Here is a 26,817-nt window from a genome sequence, read left to right as displayed (position 1 = left end):
ATGTTTGTAATTTGCAGAACAAATTTGTTGGGCTGACAAACCTGGGGGCCACCTGTTACGTCAACACATTCTTACAGGTGTGGTTTCACAATCTAGAATTGCGGAAAACCCTGTACATGTGTCAGAATTCACGAGCTGAGGAGCACAACCTGGACTCAGGTCAGTAAAACCACTCTTTATTTCAGCTTATGTGTGATATGTGTATCCTTGATAAAGATGAACAAAAAAGGAGTGTTAAGTAAACCATGCAGCCAAACAGCGGCATGTTATTACAAATCAGAGAAAAACACACACTTTTGTTCAAATATACTTCTTAAACATATATTTATATATGAGCAATACGTTATTTTCTTAAATATATTGTTTCTGTATTTACTTTGATTGATTGAGTCGGTGCAACATAGAGAGGAATGAAACATTATACCAAGAATTTGCAAATACTTACTGATATGATACAGTGGTCAAAAAGTCACAATATTTACCAACACCAGTCACGTAGCACTATCAGAAAAGTTCAAAAAGGTGTCCAGACATAGAATTCCTTTCAATTATAATTTTATTAACATTTTAACATTAAGTTGGACACTTGGGTTAATCACATCAGAGTACCAGGAATAGCCTTACATTTAAAACATAGCTAGGATGTCTCTGGAAATACACTATGAAGACCTACTGGAGCAAATCTGTGTGAATTGCCATTAAGTTCTGTTGTTGCATGGTGAGGGAAATGTAGACAGGGACCTCAGTCTTTATTAACCTTTATAATACTTGGGAAATTATAACTGCTAATGTACAAATAGGGTCATAGTTGGACAAAATGTTTTTCTTTTTTCTACTCTTTATTCAGGAACTAGATGTAGTTTATTACCAGTCACACTACTTAAATCAACCATAACAAAATCAACTACAGCCATTCCTCATGTCACTGGGTTAATTTGATACGGGTCAGATTTCTTATGGAAAAAAAATTAATTTACATTTCTTTAGCTATCCTCTCCAGTGACTTAGTGTTAAGCAATAATTACAAGGATGTTCCTATATATGCAGCTGAGTAATTTTTCCCAGAGCAATTCAGGACACGAGCCTTGCTCAAAGGTACTACAGTGGGATTTGAACTTTGGCCCGAGTCTATCCTCCAAGCATGGAGTGTGAGCAAAGGCGTTTTCATTATTTGACTCTGATGTTTTTGAAGTAAATGAATGTTCTCAAGATTACTGCCTCCATCTTTCACTCTGAAATGCAGACAATATCCCGTTAGAGGGAGCGAGTTGCATGTTGGGTAGAGTTGCTGCCTTTTATTCGAAGAAGCCAACTTCAAATCCGACCTTCTGTGCATCCCTTCAGCAAGATACTTGCCCTGAATTGCTCCAGTAAAAAAAAAAAAAAAAAAAATGCCTGAGCTATATAAACATGTAAATCATTGTGTCGCTAGTGAAAGACACAGACTGCTTCGATGAAAAAAATATAACTTTCAATTTGTTTATCTTGTCTTTGGAGAAAGCCTCATGTATCTGGATATGCTGTATTTTATGTCTTGATATAATTATAATAGATGTCTTTTTTCCCTCTAGATTATGAGCCTCAGACTATATGTGAGCATCTGCAGTACCTGTTTGCATTGTTGCAGAATAGTAACAGACGATACATTGATCCCTCGGGTCTGGTGAAGGCACTGGGTCTGAATACAGGACAACAGCAGGTGCAGATCCACTTGTCCTAAAGGTTTTTTCTTTTTGGAAAAAGTAACCTTTTTATATACCGATTTGGTAAAGATTTTCAGCAGTAAACCTTTGGCCTTTATTTTCTTTAGAGCAGAACTGAAATCTTTGTTTCTATGCTCGTGAAACAGTTATGCCAAGGATCAACAAACCGGACTGACAGTTTCTCAGATAAAATTTTCTTTTTTCCCATTTTGTACATTTGTTTTCTAGGATGCTCAGGAATTTTCAAAGCTCTTCCTGTCTCTTTTGGAAGATACACTTTCAAAACAGAAGAACCCCAATCTCCATAATGTAATACAGCAGCAGTTTTGTGGGCAGTTTGCATATGTTACTGTGTGAGTTTTACAATTTGTTCATATTTTAATGTGTCTGTTACTCAGTAACATTATAGTTTTTCAAGTAAATTCATGTTTCTTAAACTTTCACAGCTTTTCCTTCAGCCAGTTTCATATTTTTTCTCACAAACTACTTCTCAGCAATCTAAATCAATTTTAGCAAAAAACAATACAGGCCAAAGAAAAATAAGTTTTCCAAAGAAAATTTAATCAGAGAAACAGTTCTATGAAAAAGTATTTACTGCTTTCTAATTGTCTACATTTTTGCAGCTTTTTGACATTAAATTTGATCATATTTGTCATTTAATATAATAGTATTTAATATTAATACTTTTATTTATTTCCAGGGAATTTCGGTTTTCAAGAGTACAAATATATTATGCACGTGATGTTCATTTGAGTTCCTGTTTTTGTGATGTAGATGTAACCAATGTGGCCGTGCATCTCTGCTTCCATCCCGCTTTTATGAATTGGAGCTCAACATCCAGGGACATAAGCAGCTCACCGACTGTATCACTGAGTTTCTTAAGGTAATTTAAAAAATGGCATTTCATAACATGATAGAGAAGTAATTACTGCACACATGGAGGTGCTAGAGCCTGCCTCACCTCTTGTGCATTGGTAGACACCAAATGACTTCGGATTCATCATACTACCTGCAGAGTTGATGCTGCATCTTAGTATGTAGCATCAGTGCCCTCTAAGACAGTATTTTCAGCTGCTACCTAAAAATGTCAGTTAAATTTCACTCATCTAATTTGCTTTTACTTAGGAGCATGCATAAAACAAGGTGTCACTGAGTTGGCGAGAAATGTGTCAGCTAAATGAATAAATGTAATCCAGTCCAGTCATTTTGGTTTCACATTTATTTATTTGGTAGATGCTTTTAGTTTGTCTTCCATTTATTTGGCAGATGATTTTACATTTACAATTACATCTATTCATTTAGCAGATGCTTTTTTCCAAAGTGACGTACATCTCAGTGAAAATACAATGTGTGCATTAAATTAAGAGAAAGAGACATAACTGCAGACATGTGACTCTCAAGTAAACCTAGTTTGTTACTTTCTACTTGATGTACTGGTGTTCATCGCTCAAGTAGGTGCATAAAACGCAGGATAGATGAATCCTGATAACTTTCCTACAATTTTTTTTTTTTTGTTAATAAGGTACACAAACATTCACATACAATGCTGGGGTGGCGGCTGTGTAAAGTCTTATCTGGGGATGATCTTGAAGTTATGGTGCATGAACATTTACACCATGCACGAGCTGGAGAGATCTTGGGCAAAGTGAGTCTGGAAAAGATGAGTTTTCAGACCCTTCTTGAATGTAGACAACGTTTCTGCAGTTCTGAGGGAGAGGGGAAGGTCAATCCACCACAACTGCGCCGGAACCGAGAACCTCTGTGCTTTACCTTTCGTGCGTGGGACCACCAAGCGGGCAGAAGTAGATGAGCGAAGGGGTCTGGCTGGGGTGTAGCGGTTGATCAAGTCTTGTAAATAGCTAGGAGCAGTTCTGTTGATGCATCTGTAGACAATAACCAAGGTCTTGAACTTGATCTTGACATCTATAGGAAGCCAGTGCAGAGAAGTAGAGGAGATATATGGGAATGCTTTGGCAAATCAAAGTTATTTTAGTTGCCTTCCTCTATCATCCACTCTTGAACTATAAAAAATGTGTTATTTCCACTTTCAACTTTTCATTCGCCAGAAAACGGATTCCGGTGGACATTTACATATTTGTTTTTTTGTAGATTCTGGCATTTTGTATCAGCTGACATTAATGTTAAAAATAAGTAAATAAATGAAGAACATTATTTTTCTTTGTTTCCTGTGAGAAATGGTTTATTTGATTGGAAGAAAGTATTGTTCTAAAAACATTGTAAAAAAAAAAAAAAATTGAATTTTTTTGTATGTTGCTTCTGTTTATACATCTTTTAAATTAATTTTTGACTGTGGATGTTTTATCTATGTACCCCTCAATATTTTCATATAATGTTTGAAGTGTGTATAATATAATTGTTGTATTTACACAAGGGGGGGCACAGTGGCGCAGCGGGCTTGGCCGCGTGCCCTGCTCTCTGGCAGGTCTGGGGTTCGAGTCCTGCTTGTGGCGCCTTGCTACGGACTGGTGTGTGTCCCCTCCCCCTCCAGCCTTATGCCTTGTGTTGCTGGGTTAGGCTCCGGTTCACCGCGACCCCACTCGGGACGAGTGGTTTCAGACTGTGTGTGTGTGTGTATTTACACATTGAGATTTGTAATAAAATAAACAGCTTGAAAAGGAAGAACTGAGTTATTGGAAATCTTCATTTTGCAGTCAGCAAATAGTTTTTCATTTGATTTTTAGTCTTTTCTCTTAGTATTACTTTTAGGATTTTACTCCACTGAGTATGTACTGTGACAGGATACTGGACTTAACGTAGTATGTAACTGATATACTTTTAATAGTAATGTTTAGGTAAGTTTGTAATGTAAAAGTTTTTTTTGGTGTTCCTGCAGGAGGAAAAGTTGGAAGGGGACAATCGTTACTTCTGTGAGAACTGTCAGAGTAAGCAGAACGCTACCCGCCGCATCAAACTGCAGACCCTCCCACGAACTCTCAATTTGCAGCTGATGCGTTTTGTCTTTGACAGGTGAGACCCTGTAACCATGTACCAGAGTCAGGTGGTTCCTGCTGATTATATATACACCTTGATGTCCCAAAAGTATTTTGTTTCACATCTATTCATTTAGCTGACGCTTATCTCCAGAGCAACTTGCAGTGTTAAGGTTACAAATACTTCTCCATTTATACAGCTGGATAATTTTACTGAAGCAATTAGGGTAGGTACCACCCTGCTCATGGGTACTACAGCCAGAGGTGGGGATCAAACCTGTGACCTTTGGATCCAAAGGCAGTAGCTCTAACCACTGCACTACCAGCTGTCCTTGTTTTAGAGTTCAGTTTGGCCAGGTTGGGATTTGCACATTAATGCAGCCGCGCGGTGATAGTCTGCCAAATATGAATGTACTGAAGTCGATTGAAATGTCAAATATCTTGTTCTTAGTGAGTTTTCATTTATTGTTTAATTTTTTTATTTAAAAAACAGACAAACTGGTCACAAGAAGAAACTGAACACCTTCATCAGTTTTCCAGAGATCTTGGATATGGGACCATTTTTGGAGCAAAAAGGTAAGCTCTGTGTTTTATTTTCTCTTTGAAGGAAAAGGTAACAGTACTCTTCACTTACTCATTTAAACAAAGCCAGCAGCACTGCATGAAAGGATTTTAAGTATTGCAATACCTAGATAACTGAGAAAAACCATGTTACTTGTACAGGCAGTCCCCGGGTTACGGACGCCCGACTTGCGTAGAATCTGTACTTACAAACCACCCCCGTAAAGCCTATTATATAAAAAAATTAGTTACATACAATGGTTCGTAATAACAAATGCTACTTTGTGACACGCATCAAAGCATTGCGCGTCTACAGTAGCTCGTGGGTACATGGGCTGGAGGTAGGACAAAGACTTCATTCTTTTTAGTTGGACCATGTTGCTGTTAAGTATCTTGTGTGTGTTACTGTATTTGGCTTTAATCTTTTGTTGTTTTTTACCCTCGTAACCATGGCACCAAAGCGTAAATGTGATGCAAGTGATCGTAATGCATCAAAGAAAAGAAAAATTATCACAATTAAAACTAAAGTGGAAATAATAAAACAATCGAAAAAAGGTGAAACACCAATGAACATTGGAAAAGCATTCTGTAACTCTAAAATTTGCTGTAAAATTAACATGGTCTAACACTTATTAGGTCCATATGAATCCATATGGGTACTCCAGTCACTATTCAGACACCGGTAGTATAGTGGTTAGAGCTGCTGCCTTTGGACCCAAAGGTCACAGATTCTGTTGCTACCTGCAGCTATAGTACCTTTGAGCAAGGTACTTACCCTAAATTGTTCCAGTAAAATTACCTAACTGTATAAATGGGTAGATAATTTAACTAGCTTAACATTGTATGTTGCTTTGGAGAAAAGAATCAGCTAAATGAGTAAATGTTTTACACAGTAAATGTTCTTTAACCCCTTCCTAGATACAAAGTGTTTGTATGAGCTCAGCGCTGTGCTTATTCACCGGGGAGTGAGTGCCTACTCTGGTCACTACATTGCTCACGTGCGTGATTCTCGCACCAGTGACTGGTACAAGTTCAACGATGAGGAGATTGAAAAAATGGAGGGCAAAAAACTGCAGCTTGGAATCGAGGAAGACATTGGTAAGCCTTATATTCATTATTTTTTTGCATTTAAGTACTTATTTTTAAGTGTATAGCTATCCTGATTAAATATTTTAGCCTATAACAACAGAAATAGTTTCCCTTCATAGTATTAAATGTCATACATTTTTCATATATCATATTATATCATTTCTGTACTTATAGTGTCTAGCTTAAATGTGATCTTGGTCACAAATAAGGAATTTGTACGTTACTTTCTGCTGCTAGTATAAGACACAAACTAGTGATTCAGATTAAGATTTCTCTAACCTGACCATGGTTTTCAAAAATTTAGACCTGCCCAAGTTACAGTAGCAGGTTTTATATACTGTATATGTATATATTTTTTTTTCCTCCTCTGAAAGAAACCATTAGGATAACTGTTCCCTTGTATACAAGGTAGCAGTGACATTGTCTCACATTAGACTAGTTCCTCAGTTTATAAATACAGTGGGGACTGAAAGTCTGTTTGTAATTTCACTTTTGCCACTAATTCACAGTCAGTAAAAGTTTAGTACTATGGTTGTCCCTTGTTCTAGAATTTTCTATTACTGTTGCTGCTGTTGTCTAAAAATGAAGTTCAGAAGCCACCCACTGAGATTGCATTTCACCTTCGCTAAGCTGTTCCTTTGGCCTGCCTAGCACAATTGCATACTTTCCCATTTCAGTATTTATTTTCTAGGAAGATTAAAGCTATTCCTGGAAAGAATAAAGTATGTTAGATGTTATTGCCAGGAAATCCCATATAATTACTTATATCCATTATGCATATTCAAATTTAATCATTTTTGGTTGAATTTCAATGCTTAATATTAATATTCACACACACACACACACACACACACATTTTCAGAACCGCTTGTCCCTTACGGGGTCACGGGGAACCGGAGCCTACCCGGCAACACAGGGCGTAAGGCCAGAGGGGGAAGGGGACACACCCAGGACGGGACGTCGGTCCGCCGCAAGGCACCCCAAGCGGGACTTGAACCCCAGACCCACCGGAGAGCAGGACTGCGGTCCAACCCACTGCGCCACCACACCCCTCTCTTATTAATATTCAGTTCAATTTATTTTTATTGAGTGCTCTTCTCATGCAGTGACATAGAAATATTAAGCTTTACACTTCAGTACAAAATTTTCTGGGTTTTTCAAGCATTTTTTGAATCCAGTGAAATTCTGTTACCCCCATTCATCCATTTTGTAAATAAGCTATCCTGGTGAAGGCCCTGGTGTTAATGGACAAGTGGGGCAGACTTTCCTTTTGGTGAGGATCCTTAGACATCTCTTAGACAGACTTAGATTTTTCCACCATGTCTGTTCTGGTGCCACATTTCTGGGGTCAATGGGTGGTACATCTCCCAGAGGAGGTAGCCTGAGGGCATCCTCACTATGTGTCCGAACCACTAATTTCAGCCCCTTGTACCTGCCTCCTTGTTCTTCTTGTTACATCCCAAACATTGTGACCAAGAGTGAGGATATAGACCAAAATATAGATTGCAAGCTTTGTCCAACTCCTCTGCTTCACCTCCACCAGTCAGTCAGCTGCCACACCTCGTATTTTATTATTTTATTATTATGAAAAATAATTTATATAGTGAAGGTATAATGTCAACATAAATGTATTGTGGGCATTAAGTTATTTTAATATTGTAGTAGTTTCTGACTAGTGCTGTACATTTCACTATAATTTTTGCTATTTGTTTTTTGCAATGTATTTTTTTCAGCTGACACAAAGTCCCAGGCACGCAAACCAAAGTGCAGTAAAGGCTACCACTGCTCTCGTAATGCTTACATGCTGGTGTACAAGCAGTGGTCTGAATATGATGGTAATCAAAAAGAGGTTACTGAAGAAGTACCAGGTAAGATTGAATCCAGTTTAAGGTAATTGATCACATTGAATTTCTACAAGTAAATAACAAATAAGCTGTTATACTTTTCTGGCATATGAACTGCTGTTTGAAATGTGTTCATCTTTAAATGTGTAAGTTCATCAGTATAGCTTTTAAATGATCCCTTTGGTATCGTTTTAATCTGTGATCCTTACAGCCTTCCTTCAGAGGTTGGTGGAAAGGGACAACAAAAAATTTGAGGAGTGGTGCAAAGAAATGGCAGACATGCGGAAACAAAGCGTTGACAAGGGCAAAGCCAAACATGAAGAGGTGAAGGAGCTCTACAAATTGTTACCTGCGGAAGACGGTCTGTAAAACATTCTTATTCACTATCGCAATTACCAAAGAAACTTGGGAAGTGTATTCTTCGTGAACAGTATTTCACAATCATTCTGTAATTTTTCTTACTGTTTTTGGTTTTGTGATTATATGTGCATCTTAGTTTTAAGAATATAGGACATTTGACACAATTGAAGATTTAACCTGAAAATAGACCATCTTAATTTTTCAGATGGATATTTTTTTTTTCCCAAAAAAACAGTACTGTTTTTGTTTAATATTAACATGCTATTCGGTGCTATTAATGGTTTCCGGTTTTTTACTCGTTCCCTGTGATATCACTGGGGCTTGAACCAATACTTCACAGATCTTGGAGCCACAGAGAGATGCAGTAATCAGCCTTGGTGAATTTTATTCATTAAAATATTGATTTCAAGGAGTAAATAAATGTGATTTGGGGTTTTTCCTGTAAATCTTGGTTTTTTTTCCCAGAACCATGAATTCCAATTTAGCCTGCTTTGGTCTTACTAACTGTATAAATCAAGAGAATCCAAAGCAATAACTGAAGATATTCAGTCAGTCCTTTCAAGATCTAAACGTTTAACAAATTTTATAATATTTCTTTATCAGTCGAAATTTTAACAAAGCCCAGCTTCCCAAATTTTTTACTTTAATTTTTTTTGCATTGTATAAACATATCTTTGTGAGTTGCCTTGTTTAAATTTGTTAGCTAAATAATAATGCGTCATAATTACAACTTCATAATGGAAAACAAGTTTTTTTTTTTTTTTTTTTTTTTTTTTTTTTTTTAATTTATTTAAATAGGGTACACAATCCTGACATTACAAACTCTATATGCATAATGTTTGATAGATATTGGTAATGTGTCATTTGTCTGTTATTGTGCATTACAAGTTTTAAATATTAGTAGACAAGCTTTGTCTACAAAAGTGGTGTTTTGTATTGATTTAAATAAGCTTTTTCTATAAGCCTCTGTTTTGCAAACATTCAGTATGTTCACAGAAATATTTAATATCATTGTATAATATTTAGTGCAGTGGCTCAAAGATCTTTGTTAGAACCACAAGTTACATGGAATGAATGATCTTTGTAGATATTGCCAAAAGATCAGCAACATTGCTGAGAGCATTTGTTCATCATGATGTTGAATAAGAATGTATTTATTGCTCTTGAAATAGCTGAACAGAAAAAACTGTGTTGTTTGTCTAAAATGGTTTGAGTTTTGCATGGAATGATAATTCAAGAACCGTTTCACCTGTCTGTTTAATCTGGTATTTGTTCACGGGTCTTTTTCTTTTTTGTAGGTAAACTTTTTGAGTTTGTTCCCTTGGACTGGCTGAAAAACTGGCTTGATGATGCCACTGCTACAAAGTCTATTGACAACCTAAAGTTTCTCTGTACTCATGGAAAACTACACCCAGACAAAATTGGAGAGGTAAAGCGAATATCACTGAAGGCTGCAGACCATTTCTTTAAACGATATGGAGGGAGTCCCAGACTAGACAGTAAGTTTTAATTGTTTTATAATAGTCATAATTGTTGCCATGCAAACTTTTTTGCTTATGAACTTTAAATCTTACAGATCTATACCCTACAGATCCACACTGGCAGATAGAACAGGAGAGAAGTGAGTCTAAAAATGTGACTTGAGACCCTTCTTGAATGTTGAGGGATTCAGTAGTTGTAAGTGAGAGGAGGAGTCCATTCCACCACATTAGAACCAGAACTGGGAGCCTTAGGGCTTTTGATTTTGGACTACTTTTGTGTGGGACCGCCAAGCTGTCAGTGGTAGAGGAGTGTAGCAGTCTGGCTGAGGCGTAGCTGGTGATTGGGTCCTGCAGATATGGGGGACAGAACCATTGATTGTGTTGTAGGCCAAAACCAGAGTCTTGAACTTGATACTAGGCAGCAGCTGGAAGCCTGTTCAGAGATGAGGAGAGGAGATGTGTGGTTCGCTTTGGCAGGTCAAGCGCAATTGTTCCAGCGGCATTCTGTATCGGCTGGGGAGGTTTGATGGAGGAGGCCAGAAGACCAGAGAGAAGGCACTTGCAGTAGTCCAGGTGGGATATCACCATGGCCTGGACCAGAAGCTCTGCAGAGTGTGTTGTGAGATCAGGGCAGATGCTGTGCAGGATTTATCTGCAGGACTTGGCTATGGCTTCGTTTTGTTGAGAGAAGAACAGATGTCAATTTATCGTTACTCCTAGGCTCTTAACCGATGAAAGTGCGAGTTGTCCAATTTGAGAGATCTTAATAGAAGTACGGACCTGCTGGAAGTTGAAGCATCTTTACCTTGGAGAGAGACCAAGACATACGACAAGTTTCCCTTCCTTAGTTACTTTGTCATATTTACTGTGGAGCTGTCTCTCTGTACTCGCATAGCTTTTTCATAGCTGTTGCATACTGTACATTTACGTGGACAAAGATACATATGATATTCAGTGTTTATGTATTAATTCAACCTTGAAACGAAAAACAAAACAACTGTTTTGTATACTACCTTATGGGCAAACTGCTTTAATTAAGTATTCTGAATCAAATCATTGAAGTACTTGCAGTAAATAGCTTATTATTCTTAAAATATGCACATCTTGCAGTTCCTTACCTGCTTGTCATTCATGACATTATTGTGTATTCTTAAAGACACACTTAATACATGACATTAACAGTAAAGATAAAAGAACTCAATGAAAACAACACAAATGAATTGTCCTTCACGAAACAAGTGGACATTATTTGGATAGTACAAGTGGGGGCCATGGTTATCAAGACTAGTGGTGAAACTAGCAAGCATGTGGTAATGGAGGTTGAAGACTTAACAGAGCATGAGCAAAACTGTAATTTAAAGAGAACTTCATGGTGGTTCTAGTCTTGTGTATTTCAGCTATTGGTGGCAGGCAAAATACGTATTTGGTCCTTGTAAATGCAAAGAAATTCTTTATTAATGCTTTAAATTTGAAGACAGAATTACCTAGACCTATTTTTTTCTGCAGTCTTCATTATTTTGTTTGTTTTAAAATATTTGAAAATGTGTTAGCTAGGCATAGCAATTGGTCCAGTGTGATACTGATAGGGTGCCTAGGTGTTTATTCTATTAGGTTCAATGGAGACGAATCAACACAGCTTACAGAATTATCCTAGGCAGTATTACCGGATGGCTGAAACAATTTCTGACACATGTATGAACTTTCTGTCCAGGATCATCCCTCTGCAAAGACTGTGTGGTACAGCGATGTAGAGTACTACGGCTCAAGAACCAGTTAAATGAAGACTACAAAGACATTTCCAACCTTGTAAAAATTCCAGTTAAAAGGTCAGCTTTTTCTTGGCTGAAAGCTTTTTTTTTTTTTTATTTATTAAGCAAGTAGACTACTGTACATAAAACCTGTGCAAAAAGCAAATAACAAAATATACGTTGTGCATATTTCTGACTGTGTTTCAGTAACCAGGGGTTTTGGGTGGGAAAAGCCTCCTTGCGGAGCTGGAGGCAGTTAGCTCTAGAGCAGTTAGAAGAGGATGAAGAGGAAACCAAACACACCAATGGAAAAACAAATGGGGAAGGACTAGATATTTCTGCAGACAAAGGTGCAGTGTTCTGAAAGCACAGCATCCCATTGTTACATTTTTTTTTTATGTCCCTTAAACATGATTTAATTACATTTACTCATTTAGCTGATGCTTTTCTCCAAAGAAACTTAGAATGTTAAGGTTACAGTTATCACAAGCTTACAATTACATACCCATTTATACAACTGAGTAATTTTTACTGGAGCAATTTTAGGGTAAGTACCTTGTTCAAGGGTACTACAGCCAGAGGTGGGGATTGAACTTGCAGCCTTTAGATCCAAAGGAAACAGCTCCAACCGCTACGCTACCGGCTGTCTCATATAGCTGTCATTAATAGCTTAAAAGTAATGCAGAATGATGTGGATGACTACAAAGCTTTAAAAGCATAACCAATAACTGCAAGGTACTTCAAAACAGCAGTTAGTTTATCCAGGGTATAATGGTACCTTTCAAATGTTTGCATTCTAGTTTTATTACACTGATGCTATTTTTTTATAAACATATGTAAAGACCTTCATATTACATCTGAAATAAAAAATAAATGTTTCACTTATTGAGAAATGTTTTAACTCTATATAAAGCTATCAGATGCCAATCAGCACTTCTAAGTTGAATGAGAATGTGCATGCATTATTCATGAGTGGTAAAAATGTGTGTTTTAATGAGCTTTTTTTTAAATTTCTGCTACAATGCAAATAGAAAGGCGAATGCAGCCTACCAGTTTAAGAAGCAAAATGTACTTTTTTTTTTTTTTTTTACATTTTGCAGATTCATAAAATTATCTTCTGTTTTTCAGGTTTAGAGAGCAAAGAACAGCAAAATGATGAAGAGATGAAAACTTTCAATGAAGACATTGTTTGTGTGCATGGTATTCTTTTTTTTTTTAAATAAATGAACAGACAGTCCAATTGTTTTTATTTAAAGCAACTTACAGTATTTGGTGTATTTTGTCTTTTTCCAGGGAGCTTGTCCATATCAGACGGTGAGAAGAGGCTGGTCTCTGATGAAGTGTGGAACAGGATTAAGGTGTACTTCCCAAAAGCCCCAGAATTCACCTGTCAGCAAGAACCCTGTCAGCAATGCATAGTAAGTGTCTTTCTGCTACAATCACTAGCACTAAAGGCATGTTTTATTCTGGAAGTGGCATGAAGCTGAAATGAGATGTAAGACTGTACTAAAGGAGAGGAATAACACATTTGGTGAAATCATAAAGATTGTAGATGATGAGTAGTTGTTACATCATAAGTAGTGAGACTATGTTTAGAGACTGCTGTTGATATAGTTGGCAAAACCTAAGAAATATTAACCTTTTCAGGAGTTACAAAGTGTCATACACCTTCAGTTTAATTTTATTGGATTTATAACTTTTGCTATTAAAGTATAGCTGTTCCAATTTTATTTTTATTGTCTTTATTGAATAGAAAACTGTAAAAAGTCCCAGTGTATAAGTTGACAAACCATAATTTTCTGGAAAAGTCTTCAGAATAATTGTGAGGGATAATTTGTAGTAATTCAGTTGGTTCACATTGGTTTCTGAAATGCCTGAAGAAATAAATTGTTTTATATGAATGATGAAATGTATTGTTTTCACTTTTTATTTCTAATTGGATTTAGATGCTGGACAGGGAAGGCAAGGAAAACGAAGCATTGAACAAGATGATAGCCAATGAGCAGAAAGCAAACCTCCTAAATCTCTTCCAAGAGAAAAATCGTCCAACTCTTCAGAAATGGCCTCAGGTATTTTCATTAACTGTTAATTAACTGTGTTAATCATAATGAAGATCAAAAAGATAAGGGTGTGATGAGATGGAAGACCAATCAGAGTGAAATTTCTGTGAAACTGTTGGTCTTATATCTCACATTTTTACATTGATTCTCTTACCTTGTTTAATTCTAGGACACAGAAGTTCTTTATATTGTTTCCTTATTTTTTGTGGAGGAGTGGAAAAAGTTTATCAGGTGAAATTTTTTTATTGTTTTTAACCTCTTTTGTATCATGAACATAATTGTACTTTATGAAATTCTTAAATGGTAAGACTGCCTACAGACAGCATCTTGTTGACTGTTAGCAAGTTGAAAGTTAATTGGCATGTCTTATGAAAATGTTAACTTCAGGGACCTATGCTTCATTTCTGAGCTATGAATTTAATATACCATTGTTTGTGTAGTTAAAATTATGACCACATTTTCATTGTAGGAAACCTGCAAAGGGCAACCCTGTTTCCAGTGTTGGTAACAGTGTTCTGCTGTGTCCACACGGAGGCTTCATGTTCACCTATGACTCAATGGTGAAAGGTGATGCTCAGCAGTAAGTGTGGCTTTGTTTTATTACCGCTCGTATTTTATTGTTTCACTGCTTATCCTTTTAATACAGAGGCTGTTTAACTATCCCAAATACATGTATTTGGAACAGTATCTATAAGTGTACTACTTTTTAGTGAGTTGTCCCAGAGTGATATAAAGGCTGAACGGAAAAATTGAAGATGTTCATTTATACAATACTATAATTCATCCCTTGCTGCATGGTGGTGGAGTAGCCTCCGAGGGCCTAGGTGGTGTGAGAGAACTTGGGTTCGACCCCTGCTCAGCTGTGTGGAGTTTGCATGTTCTTCCTGCATGGGTTTGTCCCATAGTTTTCTCCCACAGTCCGAAGACATGTGGTTCATGTAAATTGATGACTCTAAATTGCCTGTAAAGTATGAATGGGTGTGTGTGTGACTACCCAGTGATGGACTGGCATCCTGTCTGGGGTACACCCCTTCAGCCTTGTACCCAGTGCTTCTAGGGTAGGCTCCAGGTCACCGCAACCCCTATCAGGAAATACGGGTATTGAAATTGGATGTATGAATGTATTTTATCCCTGCTAATAGTGTTCATCTGAGGGTGTTTATCCTTTTCTGACAATTTAAATAGGAAAAATCCAGAACTTTGATTAATATTTAAAATGTTTAAACTGTGTCTAGGTCTCAGAACAATAATAAAAAATAACGTAATTTCTTGATCTGCCTGTCCGTGATGCTTTTTTTTAGCCTATATATAAAAATGTTTTATAGTTGCTTTTTTTTAAGGTTTACTGGGTCTCTGGGGTCATGGCGAGCAGTTATGGGGCTGTGTGTGGAACCCCTCTCGTCTGGTGTCCATACAGTTTAAAATAAAAAAAGGTTTCCTAAGGTAATATTAAAAGAATTTCTTTGCAATAGTGTGCATCGAATGGCTTAAGGAAGACGAAGGCTATGTATCACATTTAACTGAATGAATAATTAGAGAAGTAAAACACAAGGTGCAAAGCTGGAAACAAACAAAAGCATGCGAGTACACAGATTGGACTGCAGAGTGCCAGAACACAACTGTGAGTATATTTACAAAGTTCCTGCTATGCAGTTTGTCTCAATCTCTCTCGCACAGGCACACTGAGCAGTTTTCAGATGTGTTCTCAGTGTATTGCTCCAGTGCAAATGTCAAAGACTGGAAAGATGAGAATCTAGATCAATTTATGATAAGTGGTATTAATAGTCATGGTCTAGATAAATGAAATATCTGATGCCAGGAGACAAAGTAATGGGAGATGAGTGTATTGTTTCATTGCTCAGATGTGTTGGTTTTTTCTTCTTTCTTACTTACGCCTTCCACCCCTCCTGGGGCATAGGCTGCCAACAAGGGCTCTCCAGGCATCTCTGTCCCAAGAGCTGAGATATCTTGAAGTTTCCTTGTTGGCTTTTCTGTAGCTGGCAAGATTTTACGGTGTGGGGTAGCTATCCCCACGCCCAATTCTCTTCCTTTTTCAGCCAGGCTTGGGACTGTCCATGGTGGAGTTTTTTTTCTTTTAATCGCCATTTATGTGTGCAGTTTACGTACTGATATATATCATACTATATATGACATAGTTTGTAGGCTGATATAGTATGATCGGTTGTATTCGCTAGATATGTTATGTTTCAAAACTACTTATCTTGATGTGGGTTGATGTGGTAAAATTATGGGAAAAGCCAGCCATGTCTTCCTTTTGTAAAAAGAGTGTTCAGCACCTCCTCGGAATCCCAGATAAGTGACAGATATAATCTCTCCAGGAACCTCCTTTCTGCAGCTTTTGCCTTCAGTCTTTTGATACCTTGTCAAAGCTTGTGAGGTAAATCACAAGCTTTGTCCAAAGTCTCATCTGTGCTTCAGCACAACAGTTGTACAGTGCTTGCAAGATTGACTAATCGATTGGTGCAGAAGTATGGTAGTTTCCCTGTCATTACTTTTTAATACAACTACAAGGTATTTAACCTCCTGCACCTGGGGCAGTTCCCTCCACTTAGGGAGTACAGTCTCAGATTTAAAAAGCTTCATCTCAGTTGTACCACAGTTGTCTGCAGACCACTGTAGTGCGGGTTGCAGATCACGGTCTCTTGAGGCTGCTATACCACATCAGACAAGGAGTAAAGCAATCCTGGTGTCCACAATTTGGAGACTCTAAAAATCGTGATAGCTCTTTCACATTCATTAATACTAGAAACAGAAGGGGAGAAAAAAGACATCTTTGGTAGAGTTCCAATTTTTGGACTTCTTACTCATTACACCTTGAGTGTTTCCTTTAAGATAGTCAAATTAGACTGACTGTGTCACTCATCAGATTTTCATTTTGATTCAAGTCTGGCCTTTGAATGAGGCATTGCAGAGTGCCAATCTTATCAGAAGTGGCAGAATAATTGGTGCCAGAACTGCAGGTGTATTGGTGACAAAAATGTGAAAATTATATAATGTGTCAAGGGGAACTATCAAAAATAATGACAGCATTTGCAAAATGTAGCTATACTGCATTGGCAAAGAGGAACAGTGGTCACAAGTCAAAACACAGTGACAAGGTTATAAGGACACTTTACAGGACAGTTGATAAATGCCACAAAAGTACAGCCTCAAAAATTACCACAGAATTGAATCAGTTCCTTTGTGGCCTATTCTAAACACAAACTCTATATTGTGAGCTTCACAAAGCTGAAGTTTATGGCATGGCTGTTATTTGGAAACTCCTTCTATCCAAGGCAAAATAAAGACTTATAACCTGGTGCAAGGGGCACAAAATCTGGACCCCTGATCAATGGAAAAAGTAATAGGTCTGTCATTTTTTTTTTTTCCCAGTTTGCTACATCTGTACAGGTTTACATTTGGAGAAAGCCAAAGGACAGGGGGCGTGGTGGCGCAGTGGGTTGGACCAGGTCCTGCTCTCTGGTGGGTCTGGGGTTCGAGTCCCGCTTGGGGTGCCTTGCGACGGACTGGTGTCCTGTCCTGGGTGTGTCCCCTCCCCCTCCAGCCTTATGCCCTGTGTTGCCGGGTTAGGCTCCGGTTCCTCGTGACCCCGTATGGGACAAGTGGTTCAGAAAGTGTGTGTGTGTGTGTGTGTGTGTGTGTGTGTGAAAGCCAAAGGATGCCTTCCACCCACTATATCTGTTGCTAGCTGTGAAATATAGTGGTGCATCCATAATGTTATGGGAAGCCTTGTGGAAATCATTAGGTCCAATGATTGCTCTGCATGGTAGTGTAATGTGCAAAGAATATGAGGTCATTTTACAACACCAGTTGCACCGTACAGTGGAAACATTGTTCCCTTATGATTTTACTATAGTATTCATAGATGATAATGCTCCCAAACGCATTGGTAAACAGATCGTCTTTGGCATTCCCAGTCAACCAGTGTAAAAATCATTAACCTTTGTGGGAAGTTCTGGATGGCAGGGTGCAAAGTACCACCTACTTCACCCCTTAAAGAATTGGAGGCTTTTTTCCCTTGAAAAATAGTGCACTATCCCATAACACAGTTCAGGATGTATATGACAGAATTCCAAGAAGGACTCAATCTTTTCTGAAGGCAAAGGTTGGCCCTACTCCTTATAAGATCCTTTATAGTAAGTTTTTCTATTATCTCGTTAATTGTTAGGTATATAAAAGAAGAGAAGTGCGAAAGGAGGAATATAGGGAAAAGAGCATGGATGTTTCAGAATCTCTGTAGAAGGAAGAACATACAGTCCGAAAGTCCGAATCTGTCCCCTCTAGAATCTTTGGGACTATTTGAAGTGCAGTCCACATGCGCTGTCCAACCAACCTGAAAAAACTGGAGCAAATTTATCTTGAAGAGTTTGTCAAAATTACAGGTGGTCCCCGATTTACGATGGGGTTACATTCTGCATAAGCCATCATAAGTCGAAAATATCGTAATGTATTTAATAAACCTAACACACATCTCTGTGTGACAGAATGGGAGATGCTGGACAGCGACAGCAATCCGCATGCCAAGAGAGTCTCAGTCCGCATATTGCTTGCCCGGGAAAAAAATCGAAATTCAAAATTCGAAGTACGGTTTCCACTGAATGTCTATTGCCAGCTCACCATTGTAAAGTCGAAAAATAGTAAGTCGAACCACCATAAATTGGAGACCACCTGTACTCACAAACAGCGTGTGAACCTGGTATATATTCCAAAAGGCTTAAAGATGAGGCATTAATATGTGGCTCTTTATGCAAACAGCTTATTTCATTTTTTATTTCTTGTAAAATACATTCTAATAGAAAACTTTGTCACCTTATAACAGTTTTAAGTTTGTGTACATTCTGGCACTGCAGTCAGCTTTTAGTTGTATTTTTAGAATTTATTGGTTATATTGTTTTTTGATCTTCCACAGAATAGTTCTGCTGTGGCCAGGTGAATGGGATGTCATAAGGAGACACTTTCTGGTGGATCAAGCAATTTCCATTTGCAGGCTAAGTGAAAAGACCCAGAACACCATGAATGCACAATACCGTACTCAACCAGGTATTTCAGATGCATACTTGAACCACATTTTATTCCTTTTTATCTCATTTTAGTAATTTTAATGACTCACTTTATACCTTTTTCAAGTATCATGACCGTGCTAACTGAAAGTAGTAAACACGGGCACACACCTCCACTGTTGTGTGTCCTGAAACACCCAAACTTCATCATAGTCTATGGGCTGCAACCTTCATCAGGGCAGCATTATGTTGCTGGAGAACGCTGTTCACCCAGCTGAAATGAACATAGATGTCGGTGAGGTCATTGTCAGAAACATCTGCTGTAGCAAGATCTAGAAATAAACTCCTCCCTGTCCTAGGGCCAGAAAAAGAAAACTACACATGTGAATTCAGCTCAACAGCACTTACCCCATTGTGGTGTATTCTCTAGTGTACCAGTACACTGAGGCTTAATGCATCTTAATGCATATTTTTTACTTCTTTTTTTGTGTTGAGAAATCATGTGCACCTCTAACAGTGCAGCAATACTCTAACACTAACTGAAATGTACATACCAAGATCTTTGTCTACAAACTAAGCAGACATCATGCTCTGTTTTGAGTGATGATTATGGCATGTTGGCACAGCAGGTAGTGCTGGTGCCTCACAGCCCCTGGTCTGTGGGTTTCAATGCAGTTCTCTGTGGAGTTTGCATGTTCTGTCTGTGTTTGATTGCATTTCCTCTGGGTATTCTGGTCTCAACCCCCAGTTGAAATACATATTTTTGAAATGAAGTGATTAATCTAAGTTGCCCTTTAACACTGAATGAGTGAGTGTCACATTGCTCTGCAGTATGTGGTTGAAACCAGAGTAGTGTTTAACACTGCTCCCTCTGCACTTGAAAGTTGCAGGTTCAAACCCCCCTGGTGTTGTATGCTTGGGCAGTGTATTTATCCTAAATTCTTGCAGAAATTAATTGGATGTATGAAAGGGTAAATAATTGTAAGTTCTTTGAAGAAAGTTTTCAGCTGAATAAATATAATGTTTTTGGGGACAGCTAGTACCGTTTGGCATTTGGACCCGAAGGTCGCAGGTTCGAATCCCACCTCCCACTGTCATACACTTGAGCATGGTACTTATCCTAAATTACTCCAGCAAAATTGCCCATCTATATAAATGGGTAAATAATTGTTGGTAGATTAACATTGTAAGTCGCTTTGGCGAAAAGCATCAGCTAAATGATCTCATATAAATTTAAGCCAATTTGCCATGGAGGAAAGGAACAAAAACACCCAGGTGAAAGGCAAGAGAGAACAGAAACCTCTGGGGATCCAAGTGCTAGTGTCTACCTACTCTTCCTGGGCATACTAGGTTAAAAAAGACTTAAGTCAGTTTACAGCTGTTAATAATGTTGTTGCTAGAGACTAATAAGTTGATTTCCCGATTTGCAGAGGAAAGTCTCTTTCATCATGTATGCAGTCATTAGCTTCCTTCAACATGAAGTGCTGGTGTCATGGCTGACCTCCACAGGTCTCGCCATAGCGAAGCAATGCTGAACAAGAAAGAATTGGAATTTGAATTCATAAATGTAAATGTATCTCTACAGAAAGCTGTTTCTGAGCAAAAATGCACCCAGTCCTAAGTACTCAAATAGGAAACAGCTTTTTCTTTGGGCCCCCCCCCCCACCCCAGTGTAAATGAAGGTCAACTGAGATAGGGTTATTTTATCATATAGTCTATGCTCCTGTGGATATTCTCTGTTCTTAAAATGAAAAGTGATTCAAACTAATTTTCGGTATGATTATAAAAAATGTTAACAAAAAGCAACATAACAAGGGCGTGATAGTGCAGCCCACTGTTATGCACTTAAAGGGCATTTCTCAGTATATTTTTCAAGATGTTTTTTTGTGTGTGTGATTGATTTTAATTAAAATATTAGTAGTAATGTTAATAAACACCCTTTAATACATAGTATTTATCATTGTTTTTATTCTTCACATGTAAATTCTGAGGTCATGAGATTTACTCTAGAAAAATGTTTGACCTTCCCATCATTTTACACGATAATCAGGCTTTCGTGAGAAAGTAATTGAAGAAACCTGACTTAAATGTTAATAACTGTATGTTGCTTTGGAGAAATGTCTGTTACAAGAAGAAATTTAAAATCTGATGGATGGAAATATCCCTTGTTTTAGACTTGTGCAAGGACTGCAGAGAGGGTTTGATCTTCCAACAGCAGAGAGACATGCGGGAGTACACACAAGCCACTGTGTACATCCGTAAAGTTGTGGACAATAAAAGGGCAAGTATTCTAATGATTCATAGCCATTATGCTGAAGAGAGATAGTCAGCATTTAGTTGGCTAAATGTCCTTTCTCTCTAGATCATGAAGGAAGCAGTACCTGAGCTTAATGCAAGTGGCTCGGATGCTGAAGATGAGAAAGAGGTTGCTAAAGTGAAAGGTGAAAGTGATCCTGACTTTTATCAGGTAATACAATTTCTAATTGTTTCCTATGTTTTACTGACTGCATTGTGTGGTTCTGTTTAGATTTGTCTTGCACATTTTGTTTCTAAAGCTTTTTCTTTTTTTGGTTTTATGATTTTTTTTACCAGAACAAATTGACAGTCTTCTAGTTGTAGATCAGTTTGGTTAAGTTTAATCATTATTACTGGATTAATTAATCTAAGTGACATGTAAAGGTGTCTTGTAAAAGAATGTCAGATGCATGTAAGATGCAGTCCACTTGAAAGATACAAACCTTTCATACCAAGTCAGTTCACTGAGCTAGAGAGGATGTGGTGGTTTAACATCTTGGAAGTACAGTGAAGGGATTGAGAAACATGAGAACTGAAGAGGATGGACAGTAAATTGAAGAGCTTCTAGCATATGAGGGCAGTCTCATTGGGGTGGCCAATCTTGAATTCAGGCAAGAAGATCATATTAGCAAGGAGTACAGATAAATGATTGGAAAAGAATTGAAGGTTTTGGAAAGGAAATGGAAATTGCAGACTAATTTTGGACTGAATCTGGGTTGAGAGAAGGTTTTCATAGCTTCACATTGCTGAAAGGTTTCAGATATTGTCATACACAGCTATGTATGAAATTTTGAAACAACTCTATTGAAGTGAAAAGAGAAAAAAAAAATTGTTTACCATAACTCTTCAAACAAATAAAAGTGGCACAATTATTCTTGTATTGCTAACCAGTTTATGTCTTTGCGATAATACCTGTAGTTCTCTTTTTTGACAGTCAGAGGATGGGGCAAAGCGGCAGAAGCTGAAAGATTCCTGTTACACCTCCAGTGGGAATTTGATCACGCCTGCCATTCCACAGAAATCTGGCATAAGGAGGAGTGCACGGCACCGCAAGCTACGTGGAGAAAAAGCACTTATTGTCTCAGCGAACCAGACACTTAAAGAGCTCAAGATACAGGTTAATCAATACTGTTACAGCTGATGTAAACAGTTTTGTTTCATATGCACTGTTGGACTGTCCTAGGCTGAAACAGAGATTCAAATGGAAGTTGTTTGCTCTTTTTTTTTTCTTAGAGTATCATTACATTTACAGTTGCAAGACAGTTTGCAAATCTTTTGAAATTACATAAATTTCTGCATTATTTATTCATAACATAGTCTGATCTACAACTAAGACACGATAATAGACAAATGCAATCTGTTAAAATTAATAAGACAAGCACAACTTTCAGTTCATTGATATTTCTTGGGATTCTTGGGGTAAACAGCTCTCTTCAGGTCATACCAGAGCATCTCATTTGGGTTGAGGTCTGGACTCTGACTTCCATTCCAAAACACAAATTTTCTGCTTCTTAAGCTGTTATGTTTGGTTTTGGTGTTGGTGTGCAGGTCCTTTGAAATTTCTTTTGATTGATGCATAATTCACATGAACATGTTTTTCTTGAAAAGAACAGAATTTGCTTTAAAAAAACACACAAGGCACTACACCTCCAACTCACACCTCTAGTCTCATCTTATTCATTGGAACACCTGATTCCAGCTGGCTTTTTCCAAGTTGGACTGTGAATATTTAAGTACTTAATATTGACAAGTACAATTTTTCATGTGCTATTAGTTTCAGCAGATTTAGTCCATTATTGTAATTTAGTTGAATGTTGGACAACATTTTTTGAATAATTAATGCAGAAATCAAGTTAATTCCAAGGCGTTTGCAAGCCTTTTCTTGCAATTATACATTCACTTGTTGAGAAAATGCTTTTCTCCAAAACAGCTCACATTAAGCTACTTACAGTCATTAACCATTTATGCAACTGGGTCATTTTTACTGGAGCAACCTTTATGGCACAGAGCATACATAATTACAGGAAGGTGTTGTTGTATGACATGGTTCCCTTACAATAAAGCAGTCATAATAGCTGTGGTTAGGGTGACGGCCTTATGACTCAGAGGTTGTAGGTTCAAATCCAACCTCCTGCCGTTTTACCCTTTAGATAGGTACTTATCGTAAATTATGTATATATTATAGCTTTATTTCAGACTTACTGAATGTAATCCAAAAATAAATGGAGGTCAGTATTAACTTTTTAATTGTTCAGATGGCAAAGAAAGCCAGTAGGGTCCAGAAGCTGAAAAACATTGCATACATGAAGGGACTGAATCACTGGGGATTGTTAGAGAAGATGTGGAAATTATATATTATTATTGTTTTCAATTGTTTTAAATTTTGATGTTTCTTTTAATTATATCTGGCATAGATTTATGTATTACAGCTTTCTCTGAGATTTTTACAGGAACTAACCAGCAAATAAATTGCAAGTTTCATTCAATTATAAAGTAGTGGCAAAAGTGATTCTAGACTTCAGAACAAATTGCAAATGAACTTCCAATCCCAGTTGCATTAATAAAATAAGGAGCCATTGTAATGCTGTGAGACCGTGGTCACAGCAGTTCTGTCCACCTTCCTCAAACCCCTTCTCGTTTATGTCATGTCAATGTCTCGATTTTCCTAGCAGCTAACTTTATTCTTCTTGTGCTGTCATTTGATCTTCATGTTTGTTTGTCCAGTAAGATTAACCAGTTCTTGGTAAGTCTGTTACAGATTTACTCACTTGAACATAGTCCTCCTGCTCCTTGATTTTTTTTTTTTTTAATTATTTTTTTTTTATCAGAGCCACCAGTAATCCATGGTTTAGTCCTTGTATATTGTGGAACTATTTTACTACCTTTGTAATTCAAACAAATTATGATTTTTGTTTTCACAGATTATGCATGCATTCTCTGTGGCCCCATTTGACCAGAATCTCACTATAGATGGAAGACATTTAACAGATGACTCTGCCACCTTGGGTAGTCTAGGTGTGATTCCAGACAGTATAATCTTTTTAAAGGTATGAGCAAATGACACCCTTAGTACTGTGGAAGCCCTTCATCTATTCTGTAAATGAGAAATAAACTCTGTAGTGAGAGTTAGTTAGGAAACACCCGTTATGTTGTTTGATGACACTTACCTAATTAATAAAACCCCAAGTTTAAATTTCATTTAATAGTTGAGGTTACTCAACAAAGATGCAGTCACAGTCATTATTATTTGTATAGAACATCTTCTAGACAATTCAAAGAATAGAACACAAACATATTCATTTGGCCTATTAGCAGCTGACTATCGGAACTGTCAAAGGTTTGGAAATGCCTAGTAATAGTTCTATATTTTTTTTTTCTCTCCCCCTCTAATAGATAATTGTAGCACCTGTACAGTTATCCCTGTAACACTAGTAGTTATTATTGCATTGCAAGCTGTCAGGTGAAAATTACTTTTTTCTTCCCCTAAAATTGTGACTCATCTGTCCTTTTGTAGGCTGATGAACCCATAGCAGATTATGCAGCAATGGATGATGTTTACCAAGGTAAGTTAAATCTAAAACAAATGTATTCAGTAAATTTACATTTATTCATTTAGCAGACGCTTTTGTCCAAAGCGACGTACGTCTCAGCAAAAGTACATTGTATGCAGTAAATTAAGTTGTAAGTAGTGTAACTAGTAGTGTAAGTCACCTTGGTGAATAAGGTGTGTGGGCTGATAACACCACATAGAATTAATTGGAAGTCGCTTTGGAGAAGAGTGTCTCCTAAATAAATGAATGTAAATGCATTAAATGCAAAAATAAAATTACATTTTAAAGCATCTGCATTTCAGGTTAAAGCCCAAATGGAAATGAACATGTTTAGTATTCCAAAATAATCAAGTCTTTTCTGTTCCGTTGTACAAATACTTGCAAGTGAAAAAATTGTGCAATTTTTGTTTTTTTTCAGTCTGTATGCCTGAAGAAGGATTTAAAGGTATGTTTTTTTAATAACAAAACTGAATAGCTGTTTACATTCATTGATAATATTGTAGTTCAGTTGTAGTTGCTTGTTGTGATTACTTCTAGACAATTATTTTAATTATTATGCACATCTTTACTGCTGAAATGTTATATTGCCATGATGATACCTTCCAAGGAAAATTTTCAGTTGTTTAAATGTATATAATTGTCCCCAGTTTGCCTCCTAATGAAGTGCTCATTGTAGGTACTGGCCTTCTTGGACACTAAAAGAAAACATTGCCATTGAAGTTGAGACGACTGTACTTAGACCAAAAAGTTTAAATTAGATGAAAATGGCAGCTGGTACTTTTGATTTTTGTTACTTTGTTGTATTTTTGTTGACTGTAATTTACAGTTTTCCCTATTTTCAGTGTTTGCCTGCTTTTAATATTTAAAAAAATGTTTATGCGTTCTCAAAATACTGACATTCATATGAATAAAAGCTGTGTGATATCTCCAGCTTTGAGGGTTTTTGTTAATGACAGTAGTGTTTCCTTAACTGTAACCTTGATAAACTAAGAGTATATTAGCAACTTTAAAATACTAAAACCCTGCTCTGTTGCATCAGAACTCACTTGGGTAAATTGCCTCTGTGAATATTCTTTAAAGCTTTTGGAATTTCCGTGATAAAGAAGCAGGTTTACTGACAAAATTCAACTATTTCAATTGAATATGTACAGTAGACACTGTAATAGTATCTCAACATTTCCAAAGTGTAAGTTTCTGCATGTTCTTAATGTGGGCTATTGCCTACATTAGGAACATATAGAAACACACACACACACATTTTCGGAACCGCTTGCCCCAGACAGGGTCGCGGGGAACCGGAGCCTACCCGGTAACACAGGGCGCAAGGCCGGAGGGGGGAGGGGACACACCCAGGATGGGACGCGAGTCCGCCGCAAGGCACCCCAAGCGGGACTCGAACCTCAGACGCACCGGAGAGCAGGACCTGGTTCAACCCACTGCGCCACTGCCATATAGAAACATAAAATATTAAATATTTTATCACAAATGTATTCTGAGCACTGAAAAGTAAGAGAAGAGTGTTTGCCATCACACTATAGTTGAAAAGAAGAAAGTTTAATCAAAGCAAAAATAAATAGTACACTGGAGTTTTAACTTTGTTATGGATGAATAGATTAATATAGCACATAAAGCAAATTTATGCAGTGTGCTTCTATAATTTTGTTTTTACACAAAACAAATGTTTATGAAAAACACATTTTAATTATTCATAAACAGTGATTTAGACAATAGTATGTATGTGTAAATAGACATGTAAAAAATGAGTTTACCCTCTTTTCCGTGCAAGAGAAAGTGTATCTAAGAATGTCACCCAGGAGAGGGTAAATGTAGTCTTGCAAGCTGTTTGTAGGCAATGAATTCTGTGTTATTCATGTGCCGAAATTCATCAAAGTTGGGACTCCACATAAAGCTGAGACCTCAACCGGTGTGACTATTATACAGGTATTGACATAAGTTCGAAAGTAGACCTTATGACCGCAAGGAAATAAAACAAATGGCAGATGTTTATACTGTAGCCACCTATATTTAAAAAATGACAAGTCTGGAGTGAATGCCTGGACAGACATAAACAATATTCAGTTTATATGCTGCATAAATGTTGCCATCATGCAATTAATCTGTGCACCATGCACGCCTTACAGAAAGAGAATGCA

At 37.3% G+C, this 26,817-nt stretch overlaps 1 protein-coding gene across 8 annotated transcripts in view; it reads left to right on the top strand.

The window, feature by feature from the left end:
- Window positions 1-25,519, top strand: part of usp48 (ubiquitin specific peptidase 48) — a 31,345-nt gene extending 5,826 nt beyond the window's left edge. For all 8 annotated transcript variants that reach the window (XM_029258971.1, XM_018741403.2, XM_018741399.2 and 5 more), the window contains 25 exons: window positions 18-159; window positions 1,572-1,699; window positions 1,932-2,056; window positions 2,478-2,586; window positions 4,558-4,691; window positions 5,148-5,230; window positions 6,134-6,313; window positions 8,038-8,172; window positions 8,360-8,509; window positions 9,807-10,007; window positions 11,701-11,815; window positions 11,945-12,087; window positions 12,866-12,937; window positions 13,031-13,155; window positions 13,684-13,806; window positions 13,967-14,028; window positions 14,267-14,377; window positions 18,728-18,858; window positions 20,993-21,099; window positions 21,181-21,285; window positions 22,048-22,230; window positions 24,035-24,160; window positions 24,628-24,676; window positions 25,083-25,109; window positions 25,341-25,519. In XM_029258971.1, coding sequence (XP_029114804.1) covers window positions 18-159; window positions 1,572-1,699; window positions 1,932-2,056; window positions 2,478-2,586; window positions 4,558-4,691; window positions 5,148-5,230; window positions 6,134-6,313; window positions 8,038-8,172; window positions 8,360-8,509; window positions 9,807-10,007; window positions 11,701-11,815; window positions 11,945-12,087; window positions 12,866-12,937; window positions 13,031-13,155; window positions 13,684-13,806; window positions 13,967-14,028; window positions 14,267-14,377; window positions 18,728-18,858; window positions 20,993-21,099; window positions 21,181-21,285; window positions 22,048-22,230; window positions 24,035-24,160; window positions 24,628-24,676; window positions 25,083-25,109; window positions 25,341-25,363 — 2,889 coding nt within the window. In that variant the 3' untranslated portion in view covers window positions 25,364-25,519. The remainder of the gene's footprint in view (window positions 1-17; window positions 160-1,571; window positions 1,700-1,931; window positions 2,057-2,477; window positions 2,587-4,557; window positions 4,692-5,147; window positions 5,231-6,133; window positions 6,314-8,037; window positions 8,173-8,359; window positions 8,510-9,806; window positions 10,008-11,700; window positions 11,816-11,944; window positions 12,088-12,865; window positions 12,938-13,030; window positions 13,156-13,683; window positions 13,807-13,966; window positions 14,029-14,266; window positions 14,378-18,727; window positions 18,859-20,992; window positions 21,100-21,180; window positions 21,286-22,047; window positions 22,231-24,034; window positions 24,161-24,627; window positions 24,677-25,082; window positions 25,110-25,340) is intronic.
- The last annotated feature ends 1,298 nt before the right edge of the window (window positions 25,520-26,817 follow it).

The sequence above is a fragment of the Scleropages formosus genome, chromosome 16, assembly GCF_900964775.1.
Source record: "Scleropages formosus chromosome 16, fSclFor1.1, whole genome shotgun sequence".
Taxonomy (NCBI): domain Eukaryota; kingdom Metazoa; phylum Chordata; class Actinopteri; order Osteoglossiformes; family Osteoglossidae; genus Scleropages; species Scleropages formosus.
This window is presented reverse-complemented; position numbering and strand designations above follow the sequence as displayed.